The sequence below is a fragment of the Streptopelia decaocto genome, assembly GCF_964273445.1.
Source record: "Streptopelia decaocto genome assembly, chromosome: 7".
Taxonomy (NCBI): Eukaryota; Metazoa; Chordata; class Aves; order Columbiformes; family Columbidae; genus Streptopelia; species Streptopelia decaocto.
The window spans coordinates 8,312,230-8,336,404 of NC_138661.1; the positions used below are offsets into that span (position 1 = coordinate 8,312,230).

General features: G+C 41.0%; 1 protein-coding gene across 1 annotated transcript in view; it reads left to right on the top strand.

Moving 5' to 3' along the window:
• Window positions 1-24,175, top strand: part of BRF1 (BRF1 general transcription factor IIIB subunit) — a 181,844-nt gene that overhangs the window by 129,562 nt on the left and 28,107 nt on the right. The window contains exons 12-15 of the mRNA XM_082058936.1: window positions 2,600-2,661; window positions 5,063-5,144; window positions 5,236-5,291; window positions 7,161-7,417. Of these exons, the coding sequence (XP_081915062.1) occupies window positions 2,600-2,661; window positions 5,063-5,144; window positions 5,236-5,291; window positions 7,161-7,417 (457 nt within the window). The remainder of the gene's footprint in view (window positions 1-2,599; window positions 2,662-5,062; window positions 5,145-5,235; window positions 5,292-7,160; window positions 7,418-24,175) is intronic.

Genomic DNA, 24,175 nt, shown 5'->3' on the forward strand with positions numbered 1-24,175 from the left:
TGGATTTTGAAAAGGCGTTTGTAAGTGCTCAGTGTCTGATACCAATAAATGTCTGTTGAGCCGAGCAGCCAGACCCTTTACACCACCTCAAGAAGTGCAGCCTTTATTCCTAACCAGGTGTTAGGATTGAATTCCCAACCCTGTGATTTCACATACTTCGGGCAACTGGTTTAAATGCCTGGGTTTTGCCAAGCAGAGCATCGTTTGCATCTTCTGGGAATGCTTATAATTCCTACCTTTGCTTGTCTTCACCATTTGGTGCTCCTCAAGCCTTGAGACTCCATGTTGGCTCAAAGAGCTGCAGCTGCTTCCCCCCATCCCTAGTCCAGCGCTGTGATGCTCAGGAGCTCTGCTCCAAGAGAATCATAGAATAGTTTGAGTTGGAAGGGAACTTCAAAGCTCATCCAGTCCAACCCCTGCCATGAGCAGGGACATCTTCACCCAGATCAGGTTGCTCAGAGCCCCGTCCAGCCTGGCCCGGGATGTCTCCAGGGATGGGGCATCCACCACCTCTCTGGGCAACCTGGGACTGTGTTTCACCACCCTCATTGTAAAAAAATTTCTTCCTCATGTCCAGCCTGAATCTCCCCTCCTTTAGTTTAAAACCATCACCCCTTGTCCTACTGCAACAGGCCCTGCTAAAAAGTCTGTCCCCATCCTTCTTATGGGCCCCTTTTAAGTACGGAAAGGCCACAATAAGGTCTCTCTGGAGCCTTCTCTTCCCCAGGCTGAACAACCCCAGAAAGCACCAGGCTGGGAAATCCAACCATTCAAAGTTCTCGGCTTGTGGGGAGACACATCCCCAGGACTGGGGAGCAGGAACCATGAAGATGCCAGGCTGTTCTGCAGCATTTCACTTTTAATTTGTTATTGCGGATTGTTGAAACTTCATTTGTTTATTTTTTCTGCAAGTAAACTGGTTAGGTCATCTCTTGTCTGGTCTTGGTTAGATGTAATGGAGATGACCAAAAAGATTCCTTCATTCCCCTGCGTAAGTCTTTGTTGAATAATTTGTTTTCTTCTCTACCTGAGCTGTGATGTGGAAAATCAGGTTTTGCTGCTGTACACTGTGCCAATCCCAAATTAGGCCTCAGTTCTGTGCTGTTATGCTTTTAAATGGATAGAATATTTAAAAAAAAGTTTTCAGAAGAAATTTAATAAATACAACATTAGAAAAATTACAGCAAAACTGTAATTACAGAAACTCATTTTTATTTAACATTTATCTAGACCCTTCCATCGCTTTTTAAAGTTATGTTAAAATTTGGAAATGTTTTAATAACTCCCATTTTACAGAGAGAAAAACTAATACACATCATTTTACAGAAGTGGTATGAGGTGTTTCAAATAATGATAGATCAGAATCAAGAATAAAGCTGTGGTGTGACTGTCAGCGTGATGTGGTCCCTGCTGCTTCCCTGAAAACAGAAAATATTTGCTATGTCATAACTACGGATGAATCGCTGACCTACCGGCTTTGACAGGGAAAGTCATGTTATGATGAAAGAAAAATGGTTCAACCCCAGGTTCCAGTATAGGTTGGGAAATTACATATTAGAGAGCAGTGTAGGGGAAAGGGACCTGGGGGTCCTGGTGGACAACAGGATGACCATGAGCCAGCACTGTGCCCTTGTGGCCAGGAAGGCCAATGGCATCCTGGGGTGTATTAGAAGGGGGGTGGTTAGTAGGTCGAGAGAGGTTCTCCTTCCCCTCTACTCTGCCCTGGTGAGACCACACCTGGAATATTGTGTCCAGTTCTGGGCCCCTCAGTTCCAGAAGGACAGGGAACTGCTGGAGAGAGTCCAGCGTAGGGCAACAAAGATGATTAAGGGAGTGGAGCACCTCCTGTGTGAGGAAAGGCTGAGGGAGCTGGGGCTCTTTAGTTTGGAGAAGAGGAGACTAAGGGGGGACCTTATTAATGTTTATAAATATATAAAGGGTGAGTGCCATGAGGATGGAGCCAGGCTCTTCTCGGTGGCAAACAATGATAGGACAAGGGGTAATGGGATCAAGCTGGAACACAAGAGGTTCCACTTAAATTTGAGAAAAAACTTCTTCTCAGTGAGGGTGACAGAGACTGGAACAGGCTGCCCAGGGGGGTTGTGGAGTCTCCTTCTCTGGAGACATTCAAAACCCGCCTGGACATGTTCCTGTGCGACCTCACCTAGGCGTTCCTGCTCCAGCAGGGGGATTGGACTAGATGATCTTTTGAGGTCCCTTCCAATCCCAAACATACTGTGATATTGTGATACTGTGATCTTCCTAAAATGGATTCCCTAGCTTCCTGCTGAATGTTCGGAGCTCTAAATTAAAACGGAGAAAGAAAGGCAACTGGAAGTGTCCCACAGATTTTTAATACTGTAGAAGATTCCTGAATTTTAAATGAATTCAATATGGTAAATATGTGCATGTGTGTACCCCTGTATTGAAAATACTCAGCAACATGTTAAATCTCCTGGAGGAACGCGAAAGGGTGCAAATCTCTGAAGGACAATCGTTAAGTGTTACTGTGCTGTAGAACTTAAATTGTGATTGATTTTGAACAAATATCTGCCTAATTAAAATGTGTTTGGGTTTGTTGTGGGTTTTTTTTCTGCAGATGAAAATACAGGAGATGGTGAATTAGATCTGAGTGGGATCGACGACAGTGAAATCGATCGGGTAAGGTGCCCTCGTATCCCAGCCCTCTCTGCATTTGGATATCTGGGAATGAAAAATGGTTCTTATCTGGTTTCTGCTCTCCCCTCGATGCCTCTTCACTCTGATCTATAGAAAGGGTCAAGTGATGTCAGTAATCTGAGATCAAAACTTAGGTTCACGCACAACCGTAAATTTGTTTTTTCTTGCCCATTTTATCACAGAATCGACTGGGTTGGAAAAGACCTCAGAGATCATCGAGTCCAACCCTTGGTCCAACTCCAGTCCATTGACTAGATCATGGCACTAAGTGCCATGTCCAATCTCAGTTTAAAAACCTCCAGGGACGGCAAGTCCAGCACCTCCCTGGGCAGCCATTCCAATGCCTGACCACTCTCTCTGTAAAGAATTTCTTGTGTGTCTATGGGAATGCTGCTGTTGCTCACTCTCACCATGCTGGAGTAATTATGTTTTAGAATGTCTTTTATTCTGAAGAAGGACTTTTTAAAGTTTGGTGGAGCTCTAAATTCATTATTTAATTAAGATACATTTAACATAGGAGGCTGCCATGGAAACCAAAGTGTAAAACCAGCATGTACAACTTCTGCGTTCTTTCAAATATATCTGTAATGTTTTCTGGATTTATTATTATTTGTGTGACAACGAAAGATGCCCTTTCCCGTATAGCCTGGGTATGATAGACAGCTGTGCCGAACGGCTTGTTGAAGGCCACACAGAAGGTCAGCGCTTGAGCGTGCAACAGAGTCCAGCTCACCTGACTCTGAGCCTAATGCCCTCTGCAGCCACCATGCTGGTTTAAACCGTAATTTGAACACATAATACCAGTGCTAAAAACTCCCTTTGGAGTACAAAATCATTGAGAGCGATGAGATTGCATAGGGGTTACTGATCTGCAGAACGTTGTTGGGGATGGATGAAGGAGCAGGAAAATGCTCAGCTTGACTTTGGCTGTGAAGCCGGGTTTTGCTAGACTGGGTGTTAGGAGGAGTCTTGTGAATCAAGCAGATGTGATATGGAGGGGGCGGGGAGGCTGAAGGTTTTCAATATAGCAATTCCATAATTTAAACAATCGCAAGGGAAGAACAAGCACATTTTCTCCTCCTCCAAGGATCTGTGATGAGCTCATAACTCTGCTTTTATGACCTCGTGTTCATTTCCATCGCAATAGCTTGTCATATTGTAAGCCCAAGATTATGAACACCCTGAAAGCATAAGAAGGATGAATAAGTGAGCTGGGAGGGAGTTTTACTATTACGGCTCACCTTTAATAGAAGCAGATGAAAGAGTGAAAATACTGGTCTGATAAACCAGCACTTGCACAGCCGTCTGTGAGCCTCGTTTGCCCTGAGAGGAGAAGCTCCTCCCTACATTAGTTTCATTTGTCTCAAGTTATTTTTCTCACAAAATCCTGTATGTACATTTTACTTCAGAGAAAAACCTGCAGTTCTCAAACCCCTGAGGTGGAGAAATCTCAGCTTGTTTTTCTTGCATTTAAGCTTCGGTTTACAAGTCTTCGTTCTGCTACTTAAAAATAAAGTGTCTTGTTCGTGAAGGATGTCCCAATTTGTCTTCTCTGTTCTGCTGAAGTTCTTCACTCCCAAACAGCATCGACTGTAGAGAACTTCTGTTTCATGGACAGTTGTGCTAAATACTGGGTTTACTTTTACATTTAAGTAGTAGAAGAGGAGATCTATCTACCAGCCTGCCTGCTACCTACCTGTTTATTTCTGTAATTCATATTGATAGTTCTAGGTGTGTTTTACAGCTCCACACCTAGTTATGATGTTACCGAGACTACGTGAAGTTAACTGAAAGAAGCTTGTGTGTGGTTACTGAAACTAGCTCTCTAAAATCTAGAGGACTAAAACTCCGGCATCCTAAGCTGTTTTCATTCACACAGATGTGGCCAATGAACTAATAAGCTCAGTAACTGCGCCCAAACCTCCACAGAAACCTACCCAACAGGCACATGTTTCTGTTTTGGTGGCACAGGGCAATGGTTCCCAAACTGTTCTGAATTACAGACCACCATCAACATGCAGAATTACTTGCAGACGACCGTGTTGTCATGATACCGTCTCACATCATCTGAAAAAGATCATAAACCCAGGATCATTTTAGGTTAATTACAGAGCATGTACAATGAGTCCTGGATGGGTTTTGGTCACCCCATCATAGTCTGGAAACCAAGCACTGTTTTTTGAAAACATGTTGTTTTTTGCCAGCTTCAGAAGTTACTAGAAATGCTCTCTGGTTGTCACATCTTAGTCATGTTTTCTTTTTATTAACATATTTTTTAAAAAAGAGAATGTGAATTGACCTTGCCAGTGGTTTTTCAATTCAGTTTTGTTCTATGGTTTTCAAGTTGATTTCTGAAAGCAGCTAAACTTGTTTTGTCTTTTAGTATATACTCAACGAAACAGAAGCTCAGATAAAAGCAGAGCTGTGGATGAAAGAAAATGCAGATTATTTGAAGGAACAGAAAGGTAAGTGGCCGGGATTCTCCTTTTGGCTGGTGTTTCTGAAATCTGCAGTCTGTGTAATCTTCATGCTGGTTACCCTTTTGTCATCTTTCAGAAAAGGAAGCAAGAATAGCAAAAGAGAAAGAACTTGGGATTTATAAGGAACACAAGGTATTAAACTGTGTGCTAATTGTGTCTGTTTGAAAATGTCCTGGAAATTCATTACATTTGCTGATCAGCTCCATGATGTATGGGCATAATGGTACAGGTCATCACTAAACAAGCAAAAGCCTTTGTATCTCTACCTGTTACTGAATTACAAGGCTATAATTTTTCAGGTGGTGAGTAAAACACTTTCTTGCCCAAACTTTTCTTTTAAATTGCTATTGTGAGAAAACTGTGCATGGCAAAGTCAGAGCTAGCTTTTTGCATTTATGATTGCTGTCCTAATTGCTTGCTTATTTAAATACAGGTCTTAAGACATGCCTAATATTTTTTTTAACATGTGCATGGGTAATTTGTTTGTACTTGCCATAACTTCAGTAGCTTTCTTTGCTCTTACAATAATGATTTCTTTATGAAGAACTGAACAGATCCTTGTTACAGTCACTTGAAAGAATATTTTGTTCTACCTTTCATAAAGAATGCAACAGTTATGTTAACAAATGGCATGTCCTGTCTCCATCTTTAGCAGTTTAAAGCAGCCTAATTGGCTGTACATTCCCGATTTATGGCATAAGTATTTTGTGTAATTGAGCAAGTGACAAGTCAAATCTTCCACATGCAACTAAAATACATGTTAGTTTTTAGTGCTTATATCCTCTATCTTTTTTTCTGGCTAATGCGAAAGACAGAGTTTCCTACTTCCCCTAGGTATTTCAATAATAAAAACAAAACCAGACAATGAAACACTGTTTCATGCATCAGAGTTTCTCATTCATCCTGCACTTACACAGACATGGCAGTCTACCAGCATTTTTTAAAATTGTATAACTTTCTGGCACCGCCAAGTAACCCAAACACCCACCTTTTTGTTCGAACAACACAGGAGTTTTTCTCTGACTCCGTATTGTTTCTGACAGCTCGAGTAGAACTTGATTAATATAGTGCTTTCCAATTTCAAGGTAGCACTTGACCCATGTAGGTAAACAGAGGGCCTATTATCCATTAAAAATAAATCTCCTGCAGAGCTTGGTGTTAAAACCTTCCTTTGAAAAGGAAAATGCTGAGTGGGAAACAGAGGTTCTTGTATTTTTTTCTGTATGTAGCCAGGCCTGGGGCACGGCTGGAAACGTTCTCGGGTGTCGTTTCTCTTTGGCTCTGCACAGCATCAGCCTCGCTGTGTGACGCCGGGCTTGGGCTGGGCAGCTGCAGGTGACGTTATCGCTGCCGGTGACATTGCTGCTGCAGGTGACATTGTCACTGCACTTGTGTGTCTGCAGCCTCCTGCTTCCCATCGTCGGCACTGGTGCCAGTCCACACTTAGAAAGCTGCTGTGATTTAAATATTGTTGGCCTTTCGCAGTGTGGAGGTGTTGGGTAGATGCTCTCCCACGCCGCATTTGGACTTGATATAAAATGCCATTGCAGTTTCGTTATGGAGTTGTCGGTGCTTAGGAGAGTCGTGGCCCAGCTCGACTCTTACTTTAAAGGCAATTTTAGCAGGAGAATTTCTTTATTTACATGCTGGGTGATGCTATCAGGGTCCCTGTTCCTGTAGCAGGAGTTCACTCCGTTATTTTTTTTTTCATGCGTGAGAAATGGCCCACGTTCCTTCTCTGGCAGCATTACAAATACTAAGTAAAGAATTGGTAATAAACTGCGTGGGCATTTTGCAAAAAGCAAACACTTATCTCTTGGAGAAAACAGACCTCTGGGTCCCAGTGAGTGGCAGGAGAGGGAGCGCTGGCTTAGCCCCACCGCGTCGCCCGCATCCCCGCATCAGCAGCACCTGAGCCGGGGCTGCTGACCCGCAGCTCGCCCTTCTGCTTCACGGAAACTTTGTTTGTATCTACAGCACTAATTTTATATTTTAATTAAGCCAAAGAAATCTGCAAAGAAGCGGGAGCCAATTCAAGCCAGCACAGCAGGAGAGGCAATTGAAAAGATGTTAGAACAGAAGAAAATCTCGAGTAAAATTAATTATAATGTGCTAAGGGACCTGAACAGCAAAGGAAGTAACACACCAAAGAAAGAGGATGACAGCACTGATGACAGCACCAACACCAAGAAGCTGTCAAGAAGAAAATCTATTGCCAGTAGGAGTATAGCCAACCCTGTAAACAGTGTGGGAAAAAGGTACTGCAATTGTTCATTTATATTTCTGTCTGTGAGACTGTCTATGTATCTTTCTGAGCCAGACAATGTAGGGACTGAAACATTTGTTTGAGGCTAGAATAATGTCGGGGCTCTGATTTTATTTATTTTGCCTGCAGTGTCACAGCAGCACCTTATTTATAGTTCACATATCAGAAGGCTGCTTTGGTGTGAGTTAATCATCCTGAATCAAAAAAAAAAGTCAATGGAAATTCATAAATGTGAATCTTTCAGCTGGGGACACCTTTTCTTCATATACTCCTGCTGTCCTTCCTTTCTAAATTGTCTGTATCAGCTGACTTGACACTAAATGTTCAAAAGCTTTGTTTTTTTGCTTGATTTGAAAAATATAGTTCCCATCTGTTTTGACAGCTATTTGGTTTGATTCGCTTTTATTTTAGTTTTATTCCAAACTTTTGTTGTTAATTGATGACACAAATGTAAAGCTTTACAGTAAATATGCATGTCGGTTTTCTGGTCTGCATTTGCAAATGTTTTATAGCGTGATGAAAGCTACTATTTTAATGAGTAAAATATTCGACTTGCAGAGCAGATTTGTAGCGTGTTGTAAAGTGTCTAAGGAGGTTGATGTGTCCTATCTGAAATAGTCAAGTATTTTCGTCATCTTCAGTTTATGAAATCATGTTGGCTGTTCGTTTGCATCATGCCTATGTGTAGTAATTTCTTGCTTAGATGTTATTGATTTATCTGTTTGTTTAGTTGCTGCCTAAAATACACAGCTATAGGTGTCTAATTCTGAAACGTAAAATGATGTCTTTGCACCGTAGTTCAGATTTAGATGTGTATTGCAACCAAATGAAGGACCAGGGAGGGTGGGAGCCCCAAAATGTGAGAAATCATCTATTTGTACAAGAAGGGGAGGTGTAGGATACCTGAAAATGTGAAGCTGGGAGGGACAGTCAGTGGACGTCTGTCAGAAACTGAGAAAAATATGAATGACTAGATGCAAACCTCTTATTTTGACTTCATTTGACAGTGAGGCCGGCAGCACGGTCTTCGATTTTGGGCTGAGAAGCCGAGTGCCGACGCCAAAGCGAAGCTTTGGCGTCGGCACTCGGCTTCTCAGCCCAAAATCGAAGGCCGCCCCACTATCACCTGGATACAGGTTTTTGCAATGCACCAAGCATCTTTTCCTTCTTTATTCTGTATTTTTACCAAGATGGCTTCATCCTCCTTCAGCTTCTCACCCTTAGTATCAACAGCTTTGCTTTCCAATTCTGCACTCCCTGTGGGTTTTAGTCTCTTGTGTAAGTTACTACTTAAGATCATGACCCCAGCACAGACGTTTTCCACTAGTGAAAGCGAAGATGCGTTGCGGATTACTTAACAGCGCTTAGCCTATGCTTTATTTGGATTGAATAGTTATTAATGAGCCATGTTTCTGGTATTTCTAGTAAACACGGCTGATTCGGTTGTCTGAAATGAAACGCCGCGGTGGGACGAAGGGGCAGGTCAGGATCCTGGTTGCATTTTAGGGCTCAGCAGTAACATCTACACTCGAGCTGCTTCACCACGGCCAAACCTTGTCACTTCTGATGTTTGCAGAAATGCTGGGCACTCGAAGCCCCCGTTGAAGTCAGCGTGTTAAACTCTTTAGCAGGTGTTAAACTCTTCGGAAAATCACGCCATAAATATTTAATTTAACAGTGGTGCAACTTGAAAAGGTTTCTGAATAAATACGAATCACTATTTTCCAAAAGCAGCTAATAAAACATGTTTATTTTTCCTCTTGAGAGCATAAAGTACGTCCTTAAGATGCATAACAGAGTTTCCTGATGATGATTAGCAGATCTCAGTTACAATGAATTTTGCAGCAGAACACTTCAGATGAGGTTGGGGATCCAAACAGACACATGACTTCAGGAGATTTTGCACTCCAGAAGCAGGCAGCATTCTTGCTTAAATAATATCAAGGACTTGGCAAAACATTAGTTGGACTTTTTTTTTCTTTCTCACAATTAAAGATTTATGACATACTTGTGATTTTTTTGCTGGTAGTCTAAATGCCATGCCTTTTAAATGGCATGCATAAATTTCTGTGCTCCGCATTGTTCTTATATGCCATGCATTCATTGCCTGTGTTCAGCTTTGTTCCTCTGAGAGGTGAATGACTAAATACTTTCACAGTGATACAAAAATCACGGTAATTTATATGCAATTAATAATAATAAAAACCCTGAACATTGCTCATTAGAAAATGAATGAAGCACGTAATGTATCTTTATCCAGGAGGTGTTTGCAGAGATCTGGGTAACCGTTTTGATTTGTAGTGATTTAGAGTCCTGCGTGTTTGTCTTCCTATGTCTTAAATATTTAGTAAGCTGTATTTGACTGCAATAGCACTTTGCATAACCGTGCTTTGATCCAGTCCTTTAGTTCTTCTGAGTTATAGTCAGATATTAAAGAGTTCCTGATTTAGCCCTGATCTCAACTAGAAGGCAGGAAAGTAGTGGGGTTTGTTTCATTGTTTATTTCCTTTTTTAATTAAAAAAAAATCTTTACTGCTTTCCTTTTGCAAGCCAAGATTTTACATACCTCACCAGGCTTGGACTGATGATGGAACCAAGTTTGTCATGTCTAAGGAATCATCTTAATATACAGCGTGTAGCACCCTGGAAATAGGAAGCTGATCTTCATCTCCATCTCTCTAATTGTCACTTGCTATAAAATACTCTGCACCGTTATTTCTGCATCAAGAGCTTCAGATGAGCTCAAAAAAATGTTTACCCCAGCCAGACATGGTACAATACAACAAGACTGGTGAAGGGACTTGAACACAAGACCTACGAGGAGAGGCTGAGGGAGCTGGGGTTGTTTAGTCTGGAGAAGAGGAGGCTTAGAGGTGAGCTCATCACTCTCTGGAACTCACTGAAGGGCAGTTCTAGCCAGGTGGGTATCGGTCTCTTTTCCCAGGCAGTCAGCAACAGGACAAGGGGCATGGGCTTAAACTCTGCCAGGGGAAATTTAGGCTGGATATTAGAAAGAAATTCTTTACAGAGAGAGTGGTCAGGCATTGGAATGGCTGCCCAGGGAGGTGGTGGACTCACCGTCCCTGGAGGTTTTTAAACTGAGACTGGACATGGCCCTTAGTGCCATGATCTAGTAAATGGACTGGAGTTGGACCAAGGGTTGGACTTGATGAACTCTGAGGTCTTTTCCAACCCAGTCAATTCTATGATTCTGTGATTCTGTAATCGGTGGGTGGTTTTTATTTTTTTTAATATGGTGTAAAATAACAGTTATAATGTTAATCCTTTAAAATATTGGGAAAGCTTTTGTTTACTGATGTGATAATGATAAGCAAATTTTACAGTCTTGTAAAAAGTTGTTGATTTACAAGAAATTTAGAAAGAGCTGGAATGCTCAGCATAGTCCCGGGAGCATACTTAAGCTGGATGTTCTTTCAGTTGGTGGCTCTTTTAATATGGCTTTATTGACATTATATTCACTCTTAATAGTTATTTGGATTCCAAAGATGATACAGTTTATCTACATGTTATTTCATTTACAAAATCCTGATTTTGATGTCTCAGAAATGCTTCGTATTTCTGAAATTTTGTTAGGAAGGTATTTTGAAATAATTCTTCCAAAGATCATGCAGATTACTCCTGTGGAGAGGAACAGGCATTATATACATCAATATGTTGAGAAGCAACCTGGATTTTTGAACAGGTTTCTTTACCATGAGTGCTATTCAAGTTTTTCAGTTTTAGAAAAAAGCGTACTTTTCTCAGACACATCTCCCAGAATTATACTGGGGTTTTACTTGTATCTCTCAAGATGGTGGAGGATTGGTCATGACAATGTGAGCAATTTTAGGAATGTTATGTTGCGTAGATATATTTCATTGTATTTCTTAATGCATTTTTGTTCCAGTGGGTATCATGATTGTTGCTTCATACACAAAAGCGATTTCGTTCTCTGTGTGTTAGAGATGTGGCACAGTGGATGTTACCATAATAGATGCTGCAACTTTAAATTCAATTACCAGTTGCACCGTTTATTTTCACTAATGTCTTCAGTGCATATGAAGCATAAGAATAGTATGTTGAACTCTTAGAAGAAAACAATTGCCACTTTGAGCTACTTGAAACCTGAACTCCAGTTAGAGCTGTGCTGTGCTCTGCAGCTCTTAAAGTCCAGTAAAGAGGGTTTTTGGGACTAGAAGCTTTTGCTTAGAAGCTTAATAATTTATTTTATATTTACTGGGGCTGAATCTTACAACATTACTTGTGAAGTGAAATGTGTTGTACCAAGAAAATGCGGGAACAAGAAAGCTTTCAAGTCACTACTTTTAGAAAAATTTAAGCCTATTTATTGCTGTGTGCTTGAAATTGGTAATGATATCAGAAAAGACAGGATATATTATCAGGGGAATAAATGTGTCAGGTTAATCTCCTGAAGAATTTGCCTTGGAAGAAATGAAGCAGGACTACGAAGCACAGCTGAATCCGTTGTAATGAAACAACGTTGTTCTGAATGGAAGCGTATGAATATATAATAGAAAACCAAGTCATGCCTGCTCTGAAATGACAAAAGCCCTTGGTAGAGAGCTCAGATTTTATTAGCTTTGGAAATTCTCCTCCAAATTCTCTCCATGGTGTGACTCGTATTTACCGACTATCCATTTTACTGGTACACGTTGGCACATGGCTTCACCTGTGCTTCGGAGCCATGGGACCTGGGTATTATCTGCTCTGGTTACATTTTGGTTGGCTCATCATTGGCATCATGATTCCAGAAAAATCCCCCTTATTATGTCTATAGTGCTTTTCCACAGCCTAGGTTTTGGCATCTCATTTAACCTGATAAATTACATGGTACTTTCTTGGCTCTGGTCGGAATCACATTCCCCCAGGGGGTAAAATGGGCAGAAGCCTCATTTAGGTGCTTTGGAGGAGGGAGCCTGGGGAGCACAGCCCCAGCTCCCCCCAGCTCCCACCTCTGTTGCAGTTGGCCCCGGCTGGTGTCCAGGATGGGAATGTTAACCCATAAAGTAGAAGTTTGTTTCCATCTCATTGGCTTTGCCAGATTATTTTGGGTAACTTCATGGAAGAGAGAGGGACGGGGTGCTGTTTATCACACCCAGCCTGAAAACTTCCTCTTTACTTGGTTGAAACTGCCCCTGTCCAGCAGAATCTGTGTTTCTTTCTCCTGGGGAATAAGGAGGGAAGATGCCCCAAACCAGCTATTTCCCTCACATCCAGGATCACTGATAACCATAAACACATTATTTGTAGTTTTACTGTTTAGGTGAGTGGAGATGTTATGCTTAGCTCCCTGACACATCCTGGTTGGGTGCTCCTAACTAAGGTCCTGAATGCTTATTGCACATTGGCCGTGCCTTATAGTTTATTTTTATAAACCCAAAGCAAATCGTTTTTTTAATGTACAATATTTTTAATTTATTTTACATTATGAGACTGGTATTTGTGGTGGGGAGGAGCATCAGCTCATGTTTTCCAGATGACTTAGATTGATCCAAACCATCTTGAAACAAAGCTCAGCTTGAACAACCCAAGGGATTCCTGGGTGTCTGAAAAACCTTTATATCTGTTAGACCGAGGTGATTATAAAGGTTAAAGAACTCTTTAGTCACTGTGTCAAGAAGAGAGTTGTTATCACAGTATCACAGTATGTTTGGGATTGGAAGGGACCTCAAAAGATCATCCAGTCCAACCCCCCTGCTGGAGCAGGAACGCCCAGGTGAGGTCGCACAGGAACATGTCCAGGCGGGTTTTGAATGTCTCCAGAGAAGGAGACTCCACAACCTCCCTGGGCAGCCTGTTCCAGTGTCTGTCACCCTCACTGAGAAGAAGTTTCTTCTCAAATTTAAGTGGAACCTCTGTGTTCCAGCTTGATCCCATTACCCCTTGTCCTATCATTGTTTGCCACCGAGAAGAACCTGGCTCCATCCTCATGGCACTCACCCTTTATATATTTATAAACATTAATAAGGTCACCCCTCAGTCTCCTCTTCTCCAAGCTCAAGAGCCCCAGCTCCCTCAGCCTTTCTTCATAAGGGAGATGCTCCACTCCCTTCATCATCTTCGTTGCCCTACGCTGGACCCTCTCCAGCAGTTCCCTGTCCTTCTGGAACTGAGGGGGTTATTTCAGAACCTTTTTCATTAGGAAAAAGGACATTGCAGTAATGGCTTCAAAATGTGGGAATGGGTATTTTAGACGGTCATTGACTGCAGCTGATGCAGTGGAGCCTGGTGGGCTGATGGGCACCTACAGGGAGCGATTGCTATAGCAGTTTAGCAATGGGTGATGGAGCAGAGCTTCTGAAGAGGGACAAGTCTCCATGTTAGGAAGCTTTTGAGAGAGAGTCTTTTTCGTGCCGATTCCGGTGGCATGCATTCCCTGTACAAATTGGTCCTTTGAGGTGGGATCTTAATGGGGTTTTTATGCGCTTTAATATTTTCACCATATATTTTTATTTTTCAGAATTGCCTTCAGCTCTTTGTCTAATTTACCTTTGATATCTTGTTTTTCTCTCTCTGCTTTGAAGTCTATTACAAGACTTGGAATTCATGGGTATTTACTCAAAGTGGGAAATTTTATTTCTTGTCTTGTTGTGCTTCAGGCCTTGTTTTTATATGTGACTAGTGCACTAGCACCAATTTCCCACCTGGAATAAAATTCCTTACAGAAGATGCTGGTAGTACTTGTGGAGATGGTACTTAGGAGTTTCTTCTATAGCTTAATTATAATTTGCTTGGTATTTTTGGCCTTTCCTGTGGAAGCAGTCTCCTGTTGGCTACAGGATTAACCAGACTGTGATTTCTGGGTATGAATGTACATATGGGAGCCTTCCCATTGAGAGTGTGGAGTCAGCTTTTGGTTTGAATTTTATGTACGTGGTGAATAAATTCTCTAACCACTTTGACATAACTGTTTTCTTACGTGATCCGCGCTTTGAGAGTTTCTTTGGAGTGTAATTTTATGTATGTTTGTGCTTTGCTGTGGTATATAATCATTTAAATCAAAGGTTAATCAAAATGATTAGTCATTTTGAACAGGAAAACGGTGACATTTGGTAAGTACCTCCACTTAAAATAAATCTTACCAGTATTTTCCAGTCTTGTAATTTTTCAAGGGACAAGCTTGCACAAATTATGTTTAGTATTTTATTTACAAAAAGCAAAGCCAAGAAAAAAAAATGAATTCAAGACTTCCAAGGTTCTGCTTTTCAAGCCGTGCATCTGCCTTATTAAAGTTAGCTGTGCGGGGGAGAGCTTTCCCAGTGACCTTGAAAGGAGCTGACACGTGCATTTACTTGTTCACAGTTGATTTGAGGAGTTGATCTAGTAAAGCCTGTAGCAATGTTGTAACCTGGCTAATGCTGCAGGTTACTGCTGTTCACGTGAGCTAAGCAGCCTTTGGTAATAAGGACATAAATCGGAGACAAGAACTGGGAAGAAACATATCTGACCCAACATGTTTTAAAATGAGCGTGTGTTTTTAACTCCCAAAAGCTAAAATGTGACGACCGGTAGCCTTTCCCTCTTTATTAGGTGAGGACACAGGAGGAAAAATGCATTTCTTCTGGGTGTAGCACCACGTTCCTGAGCGGACGTGGAGTGAAGCGGATGCCACCGCGAGACTGGGGAGGCAAGAACCAGCAGGCTGGCTGGGGAATGGTGCTGCAGGTGATCCCGTTACCCTCAAATTCATTTCTCTTGACACTGAGATAGGACAGAAGGATGGAGAATTTTTCTTTTTTTTTTCCCCAGTAGTAAGGGAAAAAAATAAAACCAGTTCCCCAAACCCGTCCTTCCAGAAGCTGGCTCATGTTTGTCAGGATTTGATGCTTATTCTCATTACTCAGGCTACTTTGAAGACTGATTCTCGTGATACCGATAATAGCCGTTTTCTTTCTCGTCTGACGAGCCTGATACCCCTAAAAACACAGTTGCATTAAACTCTGAAGCACGTGTGGATGGTGTTTCGCGTGGCTGTGCTCCGTACCACTGAGAAAAGAGCTCTTTTCCAGCCGTCACCCAGCCCCGCTTGTGTCCCCAGCCCACAGGGTCTGGCTGCACTTGGGCTCCTGCTGCAGGAGCCGCTTCAGCCACTGACTCCCAGCTCATCTCAGCAGTTTCTCCTGCAACTCTGCACTTTTCTGCCATGCGGCATCGGTTCGTTAGGGTGAGATTACCAAAAAGCTCATTCCTTCATCCTTCATCCCTCAGTCCTTTCCGTCCTCCTGCAGGAGGTGAGTTACAGAATCGTTTTGCTCTTTCACGCCTGTTCTACCAGTGAGCTAAGAGAAATGAAGTTAAAGGATTTCTAGCTTGTTATATTATTAAAATAGAGTGTTTTTCTTGAGAGCCCCACTTTTGGAGTCATTCAGTTTTGAGCACTGGAATAAAATACCAATATTTCAGCAGGGCAACAAGCCCACCTGTATTTTCACTCTGTAACATATAATTGGAGAGAAATGTCCCTGGAACAGCTTAATAATATGAGAAATAATGTAAAAAGAAAAAAAGGCACTTTCTCGATGTGAATTGTACCAATTTCTGTAAGTTCAGTGATGCTGCAAATCTAGTTGTACATCATTCATTAAGAGCATTCAAATTTTATAGTACAGACGTTTAATGTTGTCAAGATTTGGTTTAGTGTAAGGATAAGGAAGCATGGTCTTCTGGGACTGCAGAGGAGTGTTCCTGAGCTGTCACTTATTTGGACTTACCAGAACCTTTCATAAATATAAATCTAAATAAACCCGTCAAGATTGGGTGAGGACACATCCAGGCTTGTGCGAGTGTTTCAGCAATAACAAGCGTCTGCCAAATCCAGTGCTCAGTTCCATTTACCCCAAATGATTAGAATGCCTTCAATTTAAAACTAAAAAGCCATTGATCTGGTTCGACCTCATGGCCCAGACCTGGGTCAAGACTCCTTATTTTTACAGCAGCCTTCTTGTTTGTTTAATATAAATTGGATATTGCTTTTCCGCCTCCCACTCAAGAAAATCGTCTCCTTGCCGGATTCCAGGGGAGGCCGGCTGGGCAGTGCAAAAATGCAGAGGGGATTTTTGCGACTGTCTGAAATAATTTTGCCTTGCATTTTAAGACCAAATAGTAGCAATTTTAGCCCAGAAGATAATTTTGTGTGACAGTTGGATTGCGAATGCCTTGTTTTTCTATGTTCTCATTTTCAGGTTGGTTATAAGAAAATGCTCTGCGAGCTTTTTTCTTCTTCCAAATTACACTCAGTAGGTCTAATGGGAGACTTAATATAAATATGTATGCGCAGTCTCTTGAACTTTAATAGTGTGTTAACAAAAATAGTTATATGTGCTGTGGGGGGTGAGGAGAGTGGGGAGAAACAAAGAAATAGAGAGTGTTATAGCTCTTGGTATCAAACCCTGGAGGTGCATGTCCTGCTGTCACGGCTGAGAGCGCCTCAGTGCTGTGAAATGCTCCTTCTCAGGCTGTAGATTTTTCCAATTTATTTCTTTGTATTTTCACGGGTGGAAAATGGTTGGTTTCTGAATTGATTTTCCTTTGACCCTGGTCCAGCAGAGTCTGCTTGTTGATCTTTACAGTATATATATATATATGCTCATTTTTTTAGTATAAACCAAGAGGTGTGTATGGCTGCTACATTTTAGATTTGCAAATGAAGTTGAGTCTTCAGCGAATATTTCTAAATGTTGAGGGAAATGGAACAAAACACAGACAAAATGAACTGTTTCTCACTACAATATGGCATACATTATTTTACGAAGACTAATACCCAAACTAGGAGAGCCGTCACATGAAGCATTTTGTTTCTTGGCGTTCGCACTCATTGCCAGACCGTGTAGCTGGCAATCATTATGTGGTTGTGACTGCGGTTCTTTCACCATGGCTGGGTAAAGTATTGGAAAGTTATAGCAGTTTGTTGCAGAACTTGAAGTACTATTTGTTCACATAATATTTAACAGCATCTACGTAATTAGTTCTAAATTGGCCAATGTACTGTAACTTAGCCATTTATGTAAGTGCTGTTCCATTACCCAGGGATGTTTCTGGTGTGCTGGCTGATTTCAGTTTTACCTTGCTGCAGTTGTTACTAAATATAGGATGAAACATACTGAGATAACTTCTAAATGTCGTCTTGGAAGATACATGCAGCAAATTTAACATTTTCTTCTGTTGTTGAATTTCCAGTTTATTGAGAGTGAGAAATTTCTGCTCAGCGTTTTCCCCTTCCTCCAGTGCAACACAACGATAGACTGAACGAACCCATCGCCGTGCTCAGGACAGGCAGGAACCAACCGGCTCTAGAGCCACCCATCTCCTCCTCTTCTGTCATACAGGCCTCTTCCTTGTAACCCAGAAAGAAATAAGGGAGGAAACCACCAATTTGACATATATTTTCATATATAGATTTGAAATCTGTATTGATACTTCGAGTAGGGTGCAACCTTGCTGAATTGGAGCACTGAAAGACGCTTGGACAGCGAGAGCGCTCAGGTCCCATACAGAAGTGTTGGGCATCTATAATATTTAATAATCTGTCGTCTCTTTATTCAGAAACAGTTTTAGATGTGGTATTTATGTGAAAGAAATATATGCTACATTGCAGCATAACATTCTTTTAAGAAGTTGTCAACATATTTAATCTGAGTGTTTTGAGGTCTGAAGTATGAAGGACACGCATACAATTTTGGAAGTGGAATAAACTGGCATATTTATTTTGTAGGGTTATCTTTGCCTGTCTGGAGTGGTGACGTGGTAGTTTTAATAGAAAAATGGCTTTATATGCTTCTGCATGGATTTTATCATGCAGTAATAAAAAACCAAAATAATTTGGAATCCAAACTAAAACTATCATTGCTGAAGTTGAGTGAGACTGTCGTCAGGTTAAAGCTGTAGTTGAATCAATCAGTCATCTGATGAATTAGTAATGGAGGTTAAAGTCAACAGTGAATCAAATGATTAGATGAAGAGAAGCAAGACAGAAATCAGGGTGGTTTAAAACGTACGACTGGTTATTACAAGGCAGAAAGCCCAGATACCCAGTGAGCGTCGCCTGCTGCCCGGCTCCGGGTGGCAGAGACAGACCCTTCCAGTTTGTTTTATAGTAAGTCAATTTAAGGGTTAATTCCGGGCCTGAATGTGCTACTTAGATGAAGGTGCTTTAGAGACTCGCTCCTTTTCCATTCCTGCCAAACGAACTGTGTGCAAGCAATATTGGCTTAAAATACTGATATGTAAATATAGCACTAAAATATAGCATTAAACATGTTTGCACGTTATTCAGACCTTTTCGACTATTACAGAACAAAATTGATGGGAACAGAGTAGAAGAAAGGTGAACCCCTCTGTGTCGGTTGTTTGTGGAACAAGGTGGGTGGGAGAGCAGTTCGGGTTACTCTGTTCTGATGGGTGATGCCTCCTGTGGGGGATTCCTCTGGGTATTCCTACATCAGGCTGCACCTTCTGTGGCCTCTCCTCTTCCTCCTCCTCCTCTTCCTCCTCCTCTGGGCAGTGTGCAGGAGATTAGAATCACTAATGGCTCTCAGTGATGTGGCGGTGCAAAAAACCTACCTTTTGCTGACATGTTCATTTGTGATATCGCCTCTGCCGCACCTCTTAAATTTGCTGAACGCATTGCTGAAATAAGAGCTTGCTTTGCATACAGCCTACTCTGGTCCAAATGGGATTTTGACCTTTGGGCAATCTGGGATATAAAAAATTGTTGGGCCTTACTGTCAGATTTTATATAATTCATTTTTATTTTTCAAGTTAGAACATACATACTCCAAAAGTACAAGACAGGAGCTTGCTGGAAAAGCTTCAGTCTCATCATGGAAAAAGTTCAGAGTATATAAACCTTAAATTTCCTTAAATCCCTGTAGGAATAGAACTACTTTTAATCCATGCATCCATATTTTCATTTTCCTATTATTTCTTAAAATATTCTTGTTGTTTTGCACCAGCAAAGCATTTGGGGTAATGAAATAATTTGAATTAATTGGATTATGTACATTGATCTTATATGGCTCAGATAGACTGTCTTTTCTTCAAAATAAACCTAAATACCGATTCATCAACTCTAAAAGCATGAAATGACGATACTTAGTTTTGTTCTCTTGAAAAAAACCACGGAGGGGATGCATGAAGGGAAGACAAAGAAAGGACTAATTAAGGATTTAAAACCACTGGGGTTTGGGGTTTTTTGCAACTAGTGAACTGAGTCCAATGTGAAGTGTGGTGTGTGTAAGCCATAAGAAATAATAAATTCTGTATAATGCGAAGTAACTTAGTAACAACTGACTGACTAGCTAGAGAGGCCTTGCTTGGAAGGGGAAGGTTTCTGTAAAAATTAACCTCATCTCGCTGACCTTTTCTGACCCAGGCTGCCTGTCTTTTAATCTGACCTGAAGAAATTAGAAAAACCCTTCACATCAAAAAGAACCACGGACACTTGTCTGCCGGAGACCCATTGTGTTCAGCAGTGATTTATCGGAGCCCCATTGTGTTCAGCAGTGATTTATCGGAGGCAGCCGCCCCCTTGCTCCAGACACTGCACCCGCTGGCACCAGCCCTGCAGCCCCGGCTGGCCAGCAAAATCATGCTTTGGGCAAACAACCTGATGGATGGGAAACCCGGCCCAAACTTGTTTGGAAGGTTTGCTGGTTTTACTGAATCAATATTTTTCAGGTGCTTCCTGTATTGTATTCGGGAGTGGAGAGTTAACTCCTATTTTGTTCAGCTACACAAAATACAAATATAATTAAATCACATCAAAAGTTCATCTTTCAGTACATGGTAATCTTGAGGTTCTGTATTTTTTATCTATATATACATATATATATATCCATCCCTGGAGGTGTTTAAAAGACACGTAGATGAAGTTCTTAGAGACGTGGTTTAGAGGTGGACTTGATGGTGTTAAATTAGTGATTGGACTCTATGGTCTTAAAGGTCTTTTCCAACCAAAATGATTCTATGATTCTATGTATGTGCCCATATGTGTCTGTATATAAACCCACAAGTTTTAAAGAAAAAGTTCTTTAAATAGCTGTTGGAGGAAAATGCAGGTTTTATGCATTTATTTCTATCTCATTGGGAGGATTTGTGACAGAGAACATTTCTAAGATCCGATGATTACTAGGCTGCGGTTTTCTATTAGCTTTGGGTTGCAATTTAAAATTTCTCCTTAAAACATAAGGAGGTCTTAAATTACAAAGCAGTAGGAAATCCTGAGATCCAAGGCCTTGAGTGGGCTTGCAGTATAGTATATATTCATTATTTTGTTGCTACTTCAGTAGCTCACAGGTATTAAGCATAGCATTATAGTAACTTTTGGGTGAAAACCAGGCACTAGAAAACTCAAGTTTATGGTTCAGCATTTGCTGATAGGATTTGCAACTCAGGGAAGTCCAGATTTAAGATGGGTTTTGCAGAGTAGCCAGCCACAGTAACAGATTCATTTTTGTCTAAATTACTTTCCCTCTCTTTTCAATTTCAATATCTGCTCTTTTCGTTTTAAATCCCATTTTAAAGCAAATGAAATAGCCAAGACTTTTTTCGAGCTCAGTAATCAAGACCCTTAATACCCTCCCTCTCTCCAGGCCAGTTCTAAGAGCAGATGTTTGTGGTGCTGTTGCCTGTGCTGGGCATACACTCATGGACACATAGTGGAGCTGAGGGCATCCATATTAGGATCTAATTTTGAAGTAATTTTAAATCTTGATTTTCAGGCTTTTATTGGATGACTTATCTCTTAGTAAAGCACTCTCAACAGCAGAGCTTCTCTCGCCCGTGCGCCATGCTCCACGTGGCAGCTCCAGAGATATCTGGCCATCGTCCAGTTTAAATTCACTTAACAGGGTAATCTGAAATGATTTAAACACTCTCAGTTTATCACCATAACCAGAGGGTCAAAGCCAGGAGCTGTGCAAGCACTAACGTTCAAGAGGGTTTTTAAAGAGGAATTTGGATGTAGCTGCTTTAAAAATGTCATTAAGATGAGATGGGGAGTGCTTTAGGTATGTGATTTCAGTCACCCAAGTCTTCTATTAATGACTCACCTCAAGATTTTCTGTACTGTAACATATCTAGGGCTGGAATTTTGTCCTACTGACCTTGGTGGACATTTGTTCATGCTGTCAAATGGTGGAGCAATGTGTATTTTGTTTCATATGCAGCATGCAAAGAATTGTGAGACTTGGTTACTACCAAGGCAGGTCATAGACTGAATGGGTGTTCTCAGGCTTTGTGCAAGGTTTTGGAAGGAAATGGTAAAATAATCTACTTAAAAACATCTAAATTTTTGCTAATTTGTGCTACAGCTTTCACTGATATTACCAAACATGCTGTCTATCGCTATTGCTGCAAAGGTTTTCCTTCCTTTTGTGTGATATTTTTTAGGATGGGAATCACACTTGTGTTTAATGATCTTGCTTTTCTTTGGCTCTTATCAAGTGTATCTCAGTGTTATTTACTGTCTTTCTGTCTAACTTGGGCTCTTAGGTAGTTTTGACTGCAGCCTTTCTCCAAATCTAGAAAAATAATGTTTCATTTTAAAAGAAAAGCAAAAAAATAGCTGTGTTTTTCTTTTCCTTTGAACTTCAAAAGCACAAAAAAAGGATTAAATAGGAAAATGGAGAAAAAATAGTTTAGAAACACTGAAAAGTGCTCACTGATTAAACTGTAGGGAACATTCACATATCTGCCATTTGGTCTCCTGAAGATCAATACTGTAAGACTAATCTACGATGCTGGAGCAGTCTATAATAACTCTAACGTATTATCTTTCAGAGTATTATTACTGGAATAAAAATTGCTGGGTTTAAATTCTGAAGATATTGGGATACTCATCCTGGCATTCATTATTTCATAAAATGGATCAACAGTGTTCTCTGTGTGCACACACACAGTTCAATATTCTTTCAAAATGATATTGAAAGACGATCGTGCTGTTCCAGTGATCCTGTCCAGAACAGTTACACTTGGATGCTAAAAATAACAAGCAAAAAAGCAGGGAAAAAAACCCAAGCAAAATGTGGCTGCTTTGTATGTGATGCAAAGGTGTCATTCCATTCGGCTGATGAAGGGAAGGCAAAGGAGTGTCCACGTCAGCATGATTTTGCCCAACGAGAGTCGCAAAACCAGCTTGAAAGTTTTTTGTATTGACTTTCAGCCTTTGTAAGTTAGGTACTGGGAGTCTGTAATTTGGCGAGGATGGAGAAGCATCTTTAGTAATGTATTTATTGCTGTACCGATGGACAAGTTATGAAGTTTGGGCTAATTATGATTTCCTGTGTCTCCATAAGTGGATTCAAAATGACTCGTTTGCTCTTGTGCTGTACTAACTTTTGTCATTTGCTGTTTTTTCTTTCAAGCAACTGAATGCCATATTGCCTCTAAATTGGGAAAATATTAGATTTCCCTAGCCTAATCGTAGAGCCTTGTTTTTGCAATTATGTTTTGAAACACAGATGGGCAATAGTCAGTGAAAGCAAAAAGGCAGAATTCTTACTGAGGCCAGATTTGGAAGCCTCTGTTAAAAATATGGTTATAAAGCAACCTGTGCCATGAGCAGTGGAAATAGCGAAGTGTCATTTTCTTCCAATTGTCATCTTCTTTCATTTGGTCATTCCCTTCCTCCCCCAGAGCAAGAGACTCGGCTCTTGGGTGTTCTGATGCAAGGCACGTTGGTGTTGGCCAACTGGTACCTGCATGGGATGCGGTCACACAGAATCACAGAATGTCAGGGATTGGAAGGGACCTTGAAAGATCATCCAGTCCAATCCTGCTGGAGCAGGTCAGCTCTTTCCCCTTGGTAGGGGAACTCTTGGGTCTCCTCTTCCTACTTTAGATTTTCACAAAGGATGCAGGAACTTGGTTATTTTTGTGACTTTTACCTCAGATTTTTTGGCCCCTGGGTGTTTGAAGGGGTTGGAGTAGAGTGAAAGAGAGATGGATGGGCTGTCAGCCTGTCACATAGTTATGCTTTTATAATTATATTTTCCATAGAGTGGAGGGTGCACCTTGTGTGTGTAGGCAGACTTGAAAATAAGGAGTGACTTTCTATTACATAGTAGCTGATTTAATAGTACTTTCGGAGCTTTTAGTGGTGGGATTTTTGGTTTGGGTTTTTTTTTCCCCCAACTGAGCTGCTATCTAAATATCTTCTAACATTTAGTAACTTGTTCTTTGGAGCAATTTTCAGGGTGAATCAAAAATCACAGCATTGCTAGCGAAAGAATAATCTTTCACCCGCAAAAATGCCCATGTTAAAGTTGCCCAGTATCGGCAGTAAATACGTAGGTGTGATGCATTTTATCAACTTTGCTTGTAGCGAACCAAAGGGAGTTTGTCATAACACGAGTCGCTTATTGATGACACTGTTGTCTGTGATTGATTAAAAGTGGCAGATTTATTTCAGCTTCAACTCTTTCCATTAGCATTCCTATCGACCATCTGGCAGTAGAAAACCTCACTTGTGAGATAGACTGGGATCTTGTTAAAAAAATTACAAGATTTCTTGGGGCCTTTTTATTTGCCAGTGTCCTGATGAGCCAGAAATTTGTCACTTTTAGTGACAGTTCTTATTGCCTCAAAGGGTTGAGACTGATGCTAGGTCAGCCTGTAACTTGTTTTTAATGGTTTTTAATTATTGGCTTGATCGCAGCGAACATTTAGTTAATGGTTATGCAAGTATCATTTTGTGGGCTTTGTAGCTCTTTCATAGCATTCGGTTGTTGGT